The 17005-nt window shown below is 43.9% G+C and overlaps 1 protein-coding gene across 1 annotated transcript; it reads left to right on the top strand.

The window, feature by feature from the left end:
- The first annotated feature begins 1579 nt into the window (after nt 1-1579).
- PGF (placental growth factor) lies at nt 1580-12264 on the top strand. The gene is made up of 6 exons (XM_054971755.1): nt 1580-1695; nt 5839-5878; nt 8904-9100; nt 9651-9727; nt 11087-11116; nt 11210-12264. Exons 1-6 carry the CDS (start codon nt 1639-1641, stop codon nt 11277-11279), a joined length of 471 nt encoding a protein of 156 aa, XP_054827730.1. The 5' UTR covers nt 1580-1638; the 3' UTR covers nt 11280-12264.
- Nucleotides 12265-17005: the final 4741 nt, after the last annotated feature.

Consider the following 17005-nt stretch of genomic DNA (forward strand, 5'->3'; position numbering starts at 1 on the left):
AGGACCCTTCTAGCTAGTCTGAACTTTTGTACTAAATGACCTTTACTCATGCCCCACAGCAGTCCTGTACCTGTAAATTAGAACAAACTTTGAAATAGACATTGTGCTTTATTTTCAGTATACACCTTTTGCCGATTTCCTACATTATTTATTTACTTCATTTATCCCCCACTTTTCTCCCCAATGGGGACCCAAAGTGGCTTACAACGTTCTCCCCTTCTCCATTTTATCTTCACAACAACCCTGTGATGTAGGTTAGGCTGAGAGTGTGTGACTGGCTCAAAGTCACCCAGGAAGCTTCTATGGCAGAGCAGGGATTTGAACCAGGGACTCTCAGATTCTGTTTCAACACTCTAACAATCACCACACTGGCTCTCACCACAGTACACTTATTCCACTCCTCTTCCTTCTTTACTTGCTATAATTTGAATTTCTAAGTGTAAATTTCTTTGTGTGGTCCTGAACTGTTAATAACTTGCATATTCTTGAACTCCTTGACTTCACAGGATCAAGAAATGCCTGGGGTTCAGAATATGCACTCTATTACTGGGAAGGTGGTGGCCCGGGTGAAATCAATCACTGTTCTAAAGGACTTTAAGATAAAGCAGCGGAGCTCACTCATGTCAGTTTCAGGGCAGAAATTAGGGTTACATTGACACAAATAGATGCACCAACATCTGGCTGGTCCCTGCACCGTTGCAAGCACGAGTTCACACACTTGAAATATTTCTCCAGTGCACAGGCAACCCTCAAGGCCGCTTCACACATTTCAAAAGTTATACACAATGTGACTCTGGAACACCATCCGCAGGGACTGTGCAAAGAGTTGCTAGCTGCTTGTCCAAGCCCAGAGAAGCTCTAGTTGGAGGCAGACGCTTCTGAGCACACCGTGTGTACACAAGAAAGGCCCCTCCACTTGCAATCACGTCAAGGGTTTCACCTTACACTGATCTATACCTTCCTGCCAGAGTTTCAAAACGTGTTAAGAGGCCCCTGGCATCAGGTTGCACAGGGACACAAATCCGCACGCACACAAAGCTGGTTTTCTCTGCCCAAAACAGCCCGCATGTCGGGAGCACAGAGAAACCCACACTCACGCTCCTTGACATCCACCCTGTGGTTTTCACACACGCAGGATGCGCGCGCATAAATATACACAACAACCCTGCAAGCTGCGCCGCGCGCGCTCCCTGCAGAGACCGCTGGCCCAGCTCGCCTCCACGACCCGCAAAGGCCTTCCGGCCGCAGGGCAAACAACAACCCGCTTGCACCAATCCTGTCTCCACGCGCGCGTCTAAGGGAGACGCGGAGCTGGCCTCGGTGCCCGGAGTCAAAGGCGGGAAGCCAACCGGGTCGTGGGAGGAGCTGGAAGGCGGGCACGTGGCCCTGGGCAGCTGGAGGTGCAGCCGGGAGCCCGGCTCAGAGCAGCCCGGGCTGGAGCGGGAGCCTGCCGGCCTCTGTTCACTTGCTGGCACCTTGGAAGAGCGCCTGCTTCGGCGGCACCGGCGGCGCTGCTGGCGCCAGGCTGCGGCCCGGGGAACCACGTGCGCCCTGCCGGGGCCCCGGAGGCGCGACGCCCTGGCGGCTTGGGGGATCGTGCGCGCAGACCCCTCCGGAAGCCCGAACGGGGCGCCCGCGATGCCAGCTCTGGGCAGCTTCCTCGTGGCTCTCGCCCTGCACACGGTGGGCGCCAAGGTGAGGAGGGAGGCTTTGGGCGTGTGCGTTGGAGCTGGCAAACGCCTCGGTGCAATTGCCATCCTGTCCCCGAAAGAAGCCCGAAGCAGCTGCTGGGCGTGGTGGGAAGGCGATCGCTCGCCCCGGCTCCCGGCTGGAAGGGGCCAGCGAAGTGTGAGCGGTCGCTGTCCCGCTTCCGAACCAGGCGCGCCCGGGTGAAGCCCGGAAGGAACGTCTGCCTCTGGCTTCGAGCCTTGTCCTGATCCGTGGTGACCGGGTAAGAGTCGTTGGAGGGGGACTCTGCCCGTGCTGCAAGAGAGCCAACAAGTAGAAATTAATTCAAAAGAGTTTTCGGCTAATCATTAGGAAGAGCTGCCTGACAGAGCGGTCCCTCAGGGGAATAGGCTTCCTCGGGAGGTGGTGGGCTCTCCTTCTTTGGAGGTTTTAAAGCAGAGGCTAGATGGCCATCTGTCAGCAATGCTGCTTCTGTGAACCTAGGCAGATCATGAGAGGGAGGGCAGGAAGGGTTACATCAGTGCTTAGTTCTTGTGGCCCCTGGTAACTTTGTGGTCAGGAAGCAGTTTTCACCAGGCCAGTTTGGCTAGAAATCCTGACACTATTTTGTCATCTTCTGGGCATGAAACAGGGGTCACTGGAGGTGGGGAGGGGAGATACTAGTTAATTTCCTGCTTTGTGCAGGGGATTGGACTAGATGACCCTGGAGGTCCCTTCCTACTGTATGATTCTAACTGAGCACTGAAAAAGAGGGTCCGGGGTAAGCCCTGGTGAGTCCTTGCATGAGTTACACACCCTGCTGCCTTCGTGGTACTCTGTATTACACTTGAAGGTGCCGGGGCTCAAGCCCCTGTAGAAAGCAATATCTTGTGGTCGGAAGCCGACCCCCTCCCCATCTCAAGAAGTGTAAGGAGCAAGGCAGGATTCTTACTGGTGCCAGGAAGACACCCTCTGCTTCTTCTGAGTCCCTGTTATTATTTTCCATGTTCTTAAGCAGAGCGTGGGATAAACCACTTCTGGGTCTTTAAGCCCGATTGGACTTCAGGGGCAGTAGAGCATTTGGCAACTCTGTTTAGAAGGATCAGATAGCAAGTGACCTGAGAGAGTTCTGCCCGTGACCCAGTAGAAGAATGGACTGACTCAGTATAAAGCGGCTTCATGAGGATATTTATGTGTGCCAGTCTGGACAGGGAAGTCCAGAAGGGAGGTGATGACAAGAAGCTCGATAGCCAGCAATGTGTGGATCCAGCAAGATGCCCACAGCAATGTTGCCGACTGTTTTCCTCTGCCTGCTTTGCAATTGTCCCCCTCCGCGTCTTGGACAACAGAGTGGCAGGAACTGCTCTCCCAGCCTCTGCTCAGCCCAAGAGAAGTCTGCAAAGCAGTGGTTTGTTTCCCTGTTTTGCAAGTTTCTCTTGGCAGAAGGGAGAGGGAAATTCTCCTCTGATAGGAGAGGCTCAAGATAATCTCTCATCTCCTGCGCCCAGCCTGAAGGGAGCTGGTAAAGCAGGAAGACTGTCCTTGTTTCACAAGCTTTCTTGGGGGAGATTCCCCCTCTTCTTCTGCTTCTGGTTTCTCTCCCACATTCCCTTTGGCTGAAGAGAAGCAAATAGCAAGCTGCAGGGCAAAGGAAGGGGTTGCTCTTGCACTCTCCCCATAAACATGCCACTCTTCCATGGTAATAGGAGGAACTCATACATGCATAGTCCTGTTGTTCCCTATTTTGAGGAACATTCCTCTTTGGGAAAGGTAAAAAGGGGCGAGTGAGCATATTTTGTCTGCTATCTGGCAGGATGAAAACTTCCCTCTTTCTTTTTGTTATCTTCACGGGGTGAGGCACTTGGCTCAGAGGGTGTGATGTGATGTTTTGGGGAAGGGAGATTCCTGACAGGCATTTACATTCAGGTGTGTGGTTTCAAGAAATATGTGAATGGTCACAGTGTAAGGGAAGATATCAGTGGTCATCCTGTCAAAAATCTTTATTAATTATTGCACAGTTCTACTTACCATCAGGATGACTTTTCTCATGGGTGCTTCTTTTTCTCTGGAAGCAACATCATTCATTCCAGAGAATCTAGACGGCATCACTGCCAAACTTTTGCAACCCAGCCCCCCTCACTCCTGCCCTTGATGGCCTCTTGTCTCTTTTGCTTCTAACACAAGCAGTTTTCTCTGGCCGTGAAATAATCTGTTTGCTCAGTTATGACAGAGGCTCACCTGGTTTAGAGGAATTGGTGATAGTGAAGCCCTACCTTTCTGCATTGCATTGCGATCCCTGGTTGTTCCATCACTCTGACCTGGTCTGTCTCTCTGGAGGCTTTTCAGAAAAGTTAAATTCTGCAGATCAGCTGGTCAGGAGACTGACTAATGTCTCCCGGCTTCCTGCCAAACAGCTTTATATGTTTATAATAAATATATGAACGGCTGACCGGGGGGGGGGGGGATTTTAATCAACAGTGGCTGCTTCTACGCCTATGGACGGTTCCGTTCTAAGACCTGTCCCACATAAGGAATACTCATCATGTAGAGGGCCTCATGTGATGTGTAGCATCTCTTATTTTATTTATTTATGTACTTCAGTGAGGACCCAACGCAGCTTACATCGTTCTCCTCACAACAACCCTGTGAAGTAGGTTAGGCTGTGAGTGTGTGACAGACCGAAGGTCACCTAGCAAGCTGCCATGGGAGAGTGGGGAGTCAAACCTGTGTCTCCCAGATCCTACACTGCCTCTCCATTTTTTTCTTCGCTCCCCAGTAGTACTGGCAGAAGAAAGAGGCATGGAGGTCTCAAACATTGTTCAAAATGGTCCTTTAATCTGGCCCTCTTTCACATTATCTCTTTGCTTCTGTTTTGGGGCACTGAATCAAAATTCTGTATTAGTTCATCAAAAGATAACCTTCTCCAAAAATCCACAGTGACTCTGTGAATTAGTGTTTCTGATATATAAGTATATTTTTTTAAAAGTGGAATTTAGTCCAATTAGATACTGTTTTAACCATATTTTAGTCCAGCAAACAGGGCAGTGTTGTGGAAGTGGAAGCAAGTTATAGCATTCAAGCTAGCAATTTTTTTACTGCTTCCAACTATCTGCTTATCCAGTTTAGCCTGGTTATGAATGTTGATTCTCAGATAGTACACTGATACTCGATTTCAGTTGTAAAAAAAAAAGCCTTCATGACCAAATCCATCTTCTGCTGGAATAACAATTTTTGAGCTTCTAGTTTGCAATCAAATGCACTAGTAAAAATGAACCCATAAAAATGTTTCCTTTAACTTTTTTTTCTTTTACTTCATGACACATTTTAGAACCAACAGGATAAACATGCTTTGAAAGATTTTTTTACATGGATATTTTTTCCCAGATGCTGATTTATGCTGGTCATTAAATGCACAGGGACCTCTCCTGTTTGGAGCACGGAATTTACTAATCTCCTGTCTTTTTTCTTTCTGTTTCTCACAGTTAAGAGGGCATCACTGTCTGACCAGCCCAAATGTGAACTAGCAGCACCGTTCCTCCCACAAGCCTTATTAGATTTGTGAGGCACGGGGATCTATACACTAGAGTGACAGCTTATGGTCAGAAGCAGAATTGCAGTTTCCCTCTATCATCCAAGAAAACATGTACTATTCCATGGAGGTCTTTCATTCATAGGGTCGCCATAGGTTGGAGGTGACTTGACAGCACATAACACACACACACTCCGTGGGGCCTGTAGAAAGGCATGACAACATCACTGTGAGTCATAGTAGGATTGGAAAAGCGCTTCATTTCTGAAATGAGAGGTGCTGCAACTAAACCCTGCCTGGAAATAATATCCTTTTACTTGAAAACCTTTTTTTCTCTAATCCTATATATGTGTGGATTGATTGTATTTAGTCATGGATGACGCAAAAGCACTGGGTGCATGCTCAAAGGGATTATCTTCATTATTGTTTCACATGTTCCATATCTGGGTCTAATATACATTTTTTCCATTGTGGAACTGGTCTTAATATTGTCTTTTATTTTATATTTGTATTGCGAAACACCTTGGTAGTCTTGGTATGTGGAAAGGTGGAATATGAATTAATTAGCGAAATGAATTAATGTGCTGGGTTACTTTTTGCTTCACTGAGTTTCTTCCCTCCTCCCTTTCTCTTTCTACCAGCAAGACTTGTTTCTTCGAAACAGCACCCCTGAAGTGGGATGTGAGTATAAAACTCGTCTCTCTTGTGCAATGTTTTATACTTGTTTGATGCCTGGAGCAGTTTCCAGCAAGCCTGCCTGGATCCCCAGGGGGGCAGCTGGTCACCTGCTGTCCAAAGGCATAGATCCAGAGGAGTTGGCCATGTTAGTTTGCAGTAGCAAAATAGCAAAGAATCCAGTAGCACCTTTAAGATTAACCAACATGCTACAATAAAGTTGGTTAGTCTTAAAGGTGCTACTGGACTCTTTGCTATTTTTTCCAAAGGCAAACTTCCAAAAGGATGGGCAAGTGAAGCCTCAGTGCTATGGTAGAAAGCTGCCACCAGCATCTCTTAATTAAACCTTCACCTGTGGAACCAAGGGGCAAGTTCCCAGCCTTACCAAGTTGTAAACACGAAATCAGGCCTGCAAGGTAGGCACTTGGCAGGTTGAGTCCAGAAACAAACTAACAGGGTAGCATGTGGCAAAATTGCCAAACAACTGGATTTGGACTTAAGCCACAACTCTCAATAACTCCACACCAAATTAAGAAAAGGAATTTATTAAAACTGCAAAAGCAAACAAAATAAACAGAGAAATATGTGGAAAAGCACAAAACAGCAACAAACTATTTAAGCTAGGCTATGTTTACTAGTCCCTGAACTTGTTCCAGATGTTACTTTCAGCAAGTTTCAAAGTCCTAAGGGGAGCTTTAGCTCTTAAGTCCAGAGGTCCTAAAGACAAAGCATAAAGGTTGCTAGCACAGGAATCCACCAGTTGCATAGCATTCAGGAATAGGAGCAAATGCAGATATGGGTGCAAGAACAGGAACAGGTCTCCCTCTTCTTCTTTGCTGTCTTGCTGCTCTTGCTTTTCCTCCTCTTAGAGACTAGAGAAACAACTCTTTTCAAGACCAGCTACCCGCAGCTGGCCTAAACCCTTAGCCAATCTGAAGGGCCAAAACCTCTGATGAAAGGCTCTGCAGCAGCCTGTCTTCACAGGTAAAGGAGGGAGGCAAGAACTCATCATCCCACCCCCATAAGGCTATGTGCTAACAAGCCAAGAGGCTGGTGCCAGCCTCCGTCAAGCTTTGTCCTTGAAAGGTGTTTCAGGTTTGGAAAGGGAACCTTTTTATATACATTAGGATTTCTAAATGTGCCCAAATGTGGCAGAACAGCCTCACTGACCCACAGTCACTTGTCTTGCCCTCCAAAGCTTCTAAGCACCATTGGCTGTCCAAGTCTCTGTCTGGCAATGTGCCACTGTCCTGGCTTTCCTGGCTTTCAGAGAAGTTTCCTCTCCCTCTTTTGGTACACCACTGCCACCATTTGGCCTTTGTAGGAATTAACAACAACAACAACGATAATAACAACAACATTCGATTTATATACCGCCCTTCAGGACAACTTAATGCCCACTCAGAGCGGTTTACAAAGTATGCTACTGTTACCCCACAACAAAACACCCTGTGAGGTGGGTGGGGCTGAGAGAGCTCCAGAGAACTGTGACTAGCCCAAGGTCACCCAGCTGGCTTCAAGTGGAGGAGTGGGGAATCAAACCCAGCTGTCCAGATTTGAGTCCCGCACTCTTAACCACTACACCAAACTGGCCCCCACTGGGAGGATCAGGGCTCCCAGCTCCCATTCCCTGAGCTACCATTCTAAGGCCCTACCTTGTGTTTGCATCTTCCTCAACCTATCATCCAGTTGCCACAGGGAGAGCATACTGCACTTGTGCACTGCTGGAGGATTAGCAATTTTCTGATTTGAAGCAGGAAAACAGCTCATAAAATTTGGGAAGCCAACAATTTGTTTATTGCAAATACACCCTTCAGCAACTGAACAGACAATTGTGTATGTGGCTGTTACTGGATGGCCAATACAGAAACCAAGTAGATTTACATAACTGGAAGCAAAAGACAGAAAAGTTCTGTTCTGCTGAAATAAGACCTGGATGATTGTTCATAAACGGTTAATATCAAAAACACTAACCCAACAGTCATATATATATAATCCCAAATATAATATAAGACCAATATAATCTAAGGCCAAGTATAATATAAAACCAAATATAATCTAAATAACATGCTTGAAGATTTTAAAGTCCATGTAAAGAACAGATTTGCCTTACTAAGTTCAACTGAACGTGAACCAGAAGTATTGTGGGTTGAAACCAGAGATATTATCACGCAAGAATATTCAAAGATTATTCTTATAGTCAAAAGAAATGAAAAGCCTCAGTGGATGACTGATGAGAGTCTTAAAATTGCTAGTGATAGGCAAGAAGTAAAAGTAAAATCTGACAAAAACAGAATCAGAATTATAAATGTAGCTTTTCAGCAACATGCACTCAGAGACAAAGAATTGGTTAAAATAACCAACCAGTGCAAAGAAATAGAAGAAAACAACATTTGCCCCCACTGGACAAATCAGTGCATGTCAAATCCCCGAGGGAGCAACTAGCACCCTTTGGGCCTATTGCTGTTCGGGCAAATGGTGCAGGGGGAAGGCTAAAGTCCCCCTGTGCAGCACAAATACAAATTGAACCCCCGTGTTGCTGAAAAGGAGCAATGTAGCATGCATCTGATAGAAAGTCCTTGTGACCCCGACACAACACAGGGATTATGTAACATTTAATGAGGCCTTAAGAGTCATGTGCAAGAAAGGAAAGATGGAGGAGAATATGTTGGAAATGTATTGCTAAATGTCCAGTCTCCACCTTAACCCAGCCAGTATGATGATCAGAGCAGATGGCAATGCCCATCTCCTGCCTTAACACAACAGGTAATAGGAGCGGAGCAGGTGGCAATGCCCATTCCCATCTTAATGACCCCTTAATACCATGAAACCAGTTACTTACCTGAGCTTCCTGTTATGTAAAACATACATGCTACCGTGAATGCATGTATGGGATGTATGTCTCTCCTTTGAGACATTTTCACAGTACAGAATGGGACATCCAACTTCTAGGGGGAAATGTCTGTGACCCCATCTTCATCCTTATCATATAATTGCTGGAATCATGATCTCCTTTTGGTATCTTTTCCAGTCCTTTCCTTTTATGATGTTTGGAATCGCAGCTCCTGCCAGCCTATGGAAAAACTGGTTAATATTATGTCCGAGTACCCCAGCGAGGTGGAGCACATGTTCAGTCCTTCCTGTGTCTCCCTTCATCGCTGCAGTGGATGCTGTGGAGATGAGATCCTTCAGTGCATCCCAACAGAGATAACCAACGTCACCATGCAAGTAAGAGATTGTTCTGTGTGGTGGTCATTAAACCACAACTCAGAGATTTGGTTTCAAGTTCCACCTTGCAATAATGCAGTCTGTACATCTTGACTGTACACTTGCACCACATTTGGAAATGGAAGCTCACACAGATTGTATCAGGAGTCATTTCAAACATTTGATTTAAATATGGCTGGAGGTTCATTCCCTATATTTTCTAAAGCTTCACAAGTCTACCGTTCTAGCAGGACAGAGACAACTTTGCTGTGAGAACTGTTGAGGCATTTACCTCAGACAGCAGGTGCTGGGAGCCATGGTGAAAGACAGAGGGATCTGACACTTGGGGCACAGTCCTCCAGGAAGTTTTCCTGCGCAAGCACCACTGAAAGGAATGGAAGATCCGCTGTTCCCCTTATTAACTAGTAGGACAGCAGAGAGAGGGTGGCTGCCACTTGTAATTTCCAACTCATGCAACAGAACGTCTTTGGTTGGGGCTGTGGTAGGAACAGAGGAAAAGGTCGTGACAGTAGTGAAAGTAAAAACAAATACACACGTTTTGCCCTTTCAGCTCCTAAAGATGAAATCAGGGGAGCAGGCATCCTATGTGGAGCTGTCATTTGCTGAACACAGGAAATGTATGTGCAGGTATGGATCTTTATTGTGGAAAACTTGATTGTCGTGTATTTTGAACATCTTGCTAATCGTTCGAATCTTGCTGGATCAAGTGATCCCACTCTTTCATCCCAACAAGCTCTGTAGGACACACACAAAGACATCTTGTAATTCTTCACTTCCATCTGGCTCTCGCAAGCAGAGAGAGGGTCAGTATTGCCTTTCCGAGACTATCATGCTCTAGTTTTACCTAGTTTCTTGTCTACAGGATAATACCAGCGGTCTGGAATCCTAAAGAGTGAGCGAGGCTTGGCAATATTAGGAAGCTGGTTCTGAAAGATGCTGAGAGCACCTTCCATTTTTCTCAGCTAATCTTGTGGGCAGGTAACACACTCTGTAGTTGAGGGTACACTTTTGGTTCTACCAGTTTTAAGCCCCTCTTTTTAAAAATGCACATCCTTGTAGTTCTCATGGTTCTCTGACTGCTTTTGAAGGACAATCTTTCCCTATATTAACTTACTGTGCAGCTCTGCAAATCAGCTACTTCTGGCAATTTCTCTTCCTAGGGTTGGCCAGTTATGCTTTGCCACACCGCCATTGCCTTTCCAGTAATGGTACCATCCCTATGGAATGGCCAAGGAGAGGGCCCATTCACTTGTGATTTTTCAATAGAGATGTAACGCTGTTTCATTTTCTCAGGCTTTTCATTAATGTCCATGATTTTTTCTGATGTTCTAATGTTTTGTTTGTCAGTGTATTATTAACTGTTATTTGGCTTTAGGGTTGATTTTACCTGTTTTAGAGGCAATTATCTATTTCTTTGGTAAGCCCCCTTCAGTTCTTTTAGGGAATAATGTAATATACCAATATATTTCAAACAAACAAAATCTGGATTTGCAAAGTTTGAAAGTCACTTGGCACTGTCTTTTCTCATGCTTTCCCAAGGCGTGTGTAACAATTGATTCATCTTGGATAAAGTGGAGAAGAGAACAATGTAAGATGCTTTTGGTCCCCATTGAGAAGAGAGGTAGGGTGTAAATGAAGTAAATAAATACATGAATGTTGGCCTAAAGGCTGTTAGTGAGACTTCTCTTGGGTTTTGAGACCCAGGTAAAAATGATAGTAAGCAGAGATATAGTTCAATTGCAGAAAATAGGAGAGGTTCCTTAGCTACTGCAAGCAATGAAAAGCAACAAAAGATTGGAACTTGAGTGGACTAGTGTAAGAGATTGGGGGGCTCCAAATGACTCTGTTCCTCTTGACGATGAAATTCTGACAAGTAACAGTGCAAGCTCTTGTGTTCCTTATTTCTGTAGTATCCGATCCCTTATTGCCCATGAATTTTGCAGGCATCCTATCTTTAACGTGACTGTGTATTTTTCTTCTCTGTAGGCTTCGCCAAGATGATCCAAAGCCAGAGAGGTAAGTAGAATTTGTAGAGATTCTGGATTGCAGGACTCTCTGCAATGTGATCTTCTGCCCACTTTGATTTTTTTCCCCTCTTTCATCCTAAAGGAGGAGGCGGCCCAAGGGAAGAGGAAGAGGAAGCAAGATGAAGCGAGCAAGAAACAGACTGAAAGACTGATCTCTGTGTGAGTGAATCTCAACACCAGCAGGGGAGGGAAGAGTAGGCTTCCTCTAGCAGTGGCTGGCTTCAGGTTGCAGGCAAAGCTTTATATGGATCATGTGCAGCTAGTAGATTACGCTGCACAGAATTATATAAAAAAACCCTCTTGCCTATCTGAAAATCTCTTTTTGCAAAAAAGATTAATAACATCCACATTGCTTCTGTGCATAGACATTTCCATCCCTATAGCTCTGGATTATGGCTTTGGTTTGGTTATGCACCCACTGGTTCTCGGGCCAAATAAATGTGATTAATATTACTTCTGCCAGCAAAATAATTTCTGAAGTGCACTTTTTCTTAATTGCAGTTTCTGTCAGTTAGCTAATACCATCAAGTACACATGAGGAGTGGAAAGGCTACTGGTTCAGTCGCAGAAACAGGCTTGAGAAGTACGAGCTCATGATTGGCACTAAGCAAATGGAGCATGGTAGTCTCTGTGAACAGAAAACAAAAAGAATGCGCCCCCCCCCATCTAACTAAAGATAGTCACATCGAAGTCCCATTGAAATCAATTGGGCTTAAATTGATTGTGGTTAAGTTATCCCATTTATTTCAATAGGATTTGAGCTTGATTAACTTTAGCTGGATTATGGCCTGTGTTCCAAAGATGAATCTTTCACACCAAATGTCCTTGAACACCAAATGTGTTTTCATCCCCATGGGCTCCTACAGAAATTTGAGAGAAGGAAAGTAATCTAGCTCACCCTCTAAAATTCTCTGGGTCTCAAAATGTTTAAGGATATTCTGTATTAGACATCTTTTCTAAGCACCACTGAGATACTTCCTTTGGGATTTGTTTTCCCAGAGTTTTGGTAGCATCACAGAGCAACCACCTTCATTTTTATATAACACACCTTAGAATCAGTGTGCAAACCATCAGGTATATATAAAGGTTTTTAAGAGATGAATTGATTGTATAACTAGAATGCAAAATCTTAATGAGGGTGTCTTTTGGATGACCCTGAGGGATTAGGACGCTTCATTAAGGGGAAAGTGATTTACCATTTCAAGCTGCCTGCTAGTTTCGTATAAAGAACAGAAAGAAAAGCCATCTTCAAGTTATTTTTTTATTAAATCTGCAGCAAAGAGGGCAATGATGATGCATTTCTGTGGCCCCTCAAGATTCCCATGACCCAGGGAGCTTGCTTGGTTGCCAGCCTTACCCATTAATTAGGTCAAGGGTAAAACTTTAATCTGCAACTAAGCCTTTTGTGGACACTTTGCACTGGCTAATCAGTTAAAGGTTGCACCCCTAATTAAAATGCATTTTGTTTGCTATATATATATTTAGAGCTTGCCATAAAATATTTCCATTTAATAAAGTGTTTAAACCCTTGAGATTAAAAATGAACCAATAGCAAATTGACTTCTTTGCTTTTGCTGTTCAGAAAGTAAACTTTAACCTTGGAGGAGGAAAATTTATAATTAGTGTTTGTTTAAATAGACTGCAAAGTTCTTATGTGCAGGACAAACAACAAAGCATCCTGTGGTGCTGGTAAAGACTAGAAGATTTATTATGGTGTAAGTTTTCCAGGACTAGAAATCACGTGCCACAATAAAGTTTTTTAAGGGGCACAAAACTCGCTGGTTTTGCTGCAACTGATCAATGCAACTGCCCCTCTGAAACTTATCTACAGAAAATAAAAGAGGTTAGGGGAAGAAACTGATGGTCGTTGGAAATTTGCCAGTGTACCATATTGATAAGGGCATGCCCAGTGTTTCCATGTCTGAGGGCACAACTTTGTTTCTCCAGTTCAGAGGTTCCTCTTTTTAAAATTGCATCCTGGATTTGTAGTGTCCATGAACCTCCTTTGCTTAGAAGAAAATAGCACATATTAAGGAAACATGTTACCTAATAAAGGCCGGATATCCAGAGACTGAAGCACTGATGTGAGGTCAGTGGTAATGTGACCTTTTGTTTAATTGTGGAGTTAAGGCATAAGGGCCAGGGTACAATGGGATACTTCAAGTTCATGCAGGGTTTGCCCAGTGTGGTTTTTAGCTTTTCTCTTCAAGAAGCAGACTCTCAAGCAGTATCACACACTACTTGTTGAAAATCTCTTGTTTCAGAATGTACTTATTCTGGCTCAGGGAGCTGCTAGTCAAGGACCCCCAGTAGTGAAGGTTAGGACCATTAAATCTCCTTCCACACTGGGACACAGATCAGTCATTCCCTTTTTGTAGCAAGTTGCAAGAGGAATTAAAACTGTGATTCCACACATCAATTAATTTAGTGCTGTATTCCTCCTAAAAATTTTGCAGTGACCTTACCTGCTATATGTTTACTCGGAACTGTCTCATTCAGCAAAGATCCTGCTTCTCCTTACAACTTCCATGTAAATTTTGGTTCTTCGCTCTTTGAATTGTTTAGTCACTTCTGCTTCCCATTTTTAGTAGGTACTTTCTGTTCACTCACAGTGGCTGCAGTATATGTAAGTCAGGCCTTAACCAGTTTGTGTGTATGTGTATTCTTATGTATTAATCACTGCATTTTTGGCAGCCAAAATAATTGCTCATTAATTTTTCTGTAATTTTTAGTACTGAAATGTTATGATTGCATAATCATAAAAACTTAATGAGCAATTGCTTTGACTACAAAGAGAAAAGTATCAATTGTAGTCCCCCCCCCTCCCCACAGAACAAAACCTGATTAATGGTCGATTCAGCAGTGCCTTGGCCACTGCAAGTAAACAGAAAATAACTATGCTGGAAAACAAAAGTAACTGTAAGATAAAGAAGGAAGAGGCAATATTAAAGAGAAGCCTCAATAACAATTGGCATTCTATAGTGAACTGACTCATTCTGCAATTGCACAGTAAGTTTTAAAAAATGATCACAAAACAGATCTGAAAGAAAGACACTGAAATGCAAGAGGTTGTCACAATGTTATTGAGTTTTTCCATAAGATTTGAGTGAATGGACAGTGTCTGGCAGTTAATGTGGAAGCAACCTAAACCAGTTAAATGCAGAAAAGAGCAGTTCCTGCCCTCAGTGGACAATAGCCTTAAACCACTTTCCTGTGGTTTCCTATGCAACTGTCTTGAGGGACTTTGTCCTTTACAGTGTAACACCGAGTATGTTTCCCAACACTAGTTATATCAATAGCTTGTTAGTCAACCAAAAGCCGTAATTCAGTGTACACTTACTTGAACTTAATTGTAAACATGCATAGGATTTGGCTGCAAGGTCATTGTGAAAAGTTTCCCACATCCTTTGAATGAACTTGGTAGAGTATCCAAAGCAAACTCTGCACCCAAAAGACGGTTGACTGGAGGAACATTATTTTCATTTTTTTTCTTCAAATGTTAGTGCTGTATTTACTGAGTTTTTTATATTGTGATTTATGTACTTATGTTATTGTTATTTATTGCTTTAACCACATTGGGATTGTTGCTAAGAAGTGGCATATAACTTTAATAAATACATTTTGACACTGTGTAGCTTGTTGAGTTCTCAATGAGCTGACATTGACTGCATCCTAAAGCTGACAGGCTTGTCTTTTAGAATAGACAAAACATTAGGCTAGATCATTTTACTGGTGAATAAAAATTTCATCCCCACAATTTAACATGAACCGTCAGCCATGGTTCACAGTCTGGGAAAAGGAAATCAGCCAATAGTCAGTAGAGAGCTTTCAAACTTACACAGAGCGACATATCATATCATTTTTTTTAATATTTGTTTTGGGGCCAATCCCAATCTTAGAATACAATACATTAAAAACATTATAAAATATAAGCCCACCTGTTATTGTTAAGTTATTCCAAGTGTATTACATTGAATCGGGAAGCAAGTAGTAGCATGAGAAGTGCAGCAGCTGTGAACACATGAAGCTAATATGAAGCTATTGGTCAGTATTGCCTAATCTGACTAGCAGTGGCAGTCCAGGATTGAAGGACATGGAATTCGTTGGACATGGAATTCGTTGCCACAGGAGGTGGTGGCAGCTACAAGCATTGCCAGCTTCAAGAGGGGACTGGACAAATATATGGAGCAGAGGTCCATCAGTGGCTATTAGCCACAGGAGATAGATGGTATTCTCTTTGTGGGGAGGTGGTGCTCTGTTGTCTTGGTGCTGGAAGGAAGGCAGTGGGAGGGCTTCTGGTGTCCTGGCCTCACTGACAGTCCTTTAGATGGCACTGGATTTCTAGCCACTGTGTGTGACAGAATGTTGGACTGGATGGGCCACTGGCCTGATCCAACATGGCTTTGCTTATGTTCTTATGTTCTTAAGGACGAGGTCTTTCACATCACCTGCCACCTGAATCCTTTTAGCTGGAGATGCTTGGGATGAAACCTGGGGCCTTTGTATACAAAGCAAGCACTCTGCCTCTGAGACAGGGCCACACCCCATCCACTTTCCAACATTAGGCCTAAAATATTGTTATGGTGTTTAGTCTGTTCTCTTTTCAAGAGTGCCATTTGAGGAAGGTTAGCTGCTTTGTCAGCAGAAGGCAGTACCTCAGTGCTTCTTTTTTCTCAGTCTTCTTTGACACTCCTGTACTCATGAGCCAGTTACATTTTTGACAAATCTTTTGGGAAGTCATAGCAGCTCAAAGATTTACAACTCCTGAGCAAACAGGAAGGAATGAAGAAAGGAACATATGGGGCCAACATGAATGAGATCTTTGTTCAGTGGCATATAACAAAGCTAATGCACAGCCAGGCCACTGCAACAGGTGGATCTAGTTGTTGATCTAGTTCATTCCCCTGGGTATGTATTGCACCCTGTTGGGAACCACCACCTCCCTTCCTCCTAATTCTGAGCACTGATCACTACCACTTCAGCAGGTGGGACACATTCCTTTTTGTTTGTGAGACTGAAAGCTCTTCCTTCCCAAAAACCTTGGCTTTCCAATTTCCAGGTTCATTCTGGAATATACCCATAACCAAGTTATAAATTCCAGACTCAGCTTAAATAAAAGTTAAGTTTATTAACTTAAGGAGTGTTTGCAAAAAGGCATAAAGCACTCTTACACAGGCAACAAACATTAACATCATAAAACATTACTGTTGCTACCCAATAAAATTTGCCTATCTAAAAACTTGAGATCTAGCTACCTAGGCATCTCTGTTTGTCATCCATTTGTTGCTTATTTCACCCGAGCATTAAAATGTGAGCCCTCTCCCATGCCTAGCTGGTTCAGCATAGGGACATGCTAAGGTAATGAATAGCATGCAGTTTTAAACTTCTCTCTGGCATATTTGCATCATGGTCAAAACTTGACTGAAGAAAACTATCTGGGGACTAGGTGAGCTGAGAATCCTTCTTTTCAGGACTCAGTGAATCACCTGGCAACTCGAGAGCCAGCCAGGGCTGAGCTGTTAATAAGCATTTCAGCTGTGTGAAAATCTTGGGAGTGAACATAGAGACTCTCTGAGAAGAATCTCCCAAGGTTGAATCTCAGGGAAACTCAAAGACTGCTTCAGAGGTGTTCTTAATCAGCCCAGCCACCACGTATCCGAGAGGTAGGCCACAATTTGATAACGCTTACAATTCTGAGCCTAAGTCCAGCCATTTTTACCAAAGACCTAGTTTTGGGCTGACAACTTCCTTACACACCCTCACATCAGCACATGGGGATTATAATGGAGGTATAATGAGAAAAGAATAGCTGGGTTGATTCCCAGTCCCAAACTGATATTATGCAGTCTGTGAACAAAGCGACAATATGGGAGCAGGC

This window comes from Eublepharis macularius, chromosome 2 (genome assembly GCF_028583425.1).
Source record: "Eublepharis macularius isolate TG4126 chromosome 2, MPM_Emac_v1.0, whole genome shotgun sequence".
NCBI lineage: Eukaryota > Metazoa > Chordata > Lepidosauria > Squamata > Eublepharidae > Eublepharis > Eublepharis macularius.

Excerpts from the sequence above, each read along its gene's own strand:
- PGF (XM_054971755.1), top strand. The coding sequence starts at position 1,639 with ATGCCAGCTCTGGGCAGCTTCCTCGTGGCTCTCGCCCTGCACACGGTG. Across the intron at positions 1,696-5,838 it reads TGCACACGGTGGGCGCCAAG|CAAGACTTGTTTCTTCGAAA; the intron begins GTGAGGAGGGAG and ends TCTTTCTACCAG. Across the intron at positions 5,879-8,903 it reads CAGCACCCCTGAAGTGGGAT|TCCTTTCCTTTTATGATGTT; the intron begins GTGAGTATAAAA and ends TATCTTTTCCAG.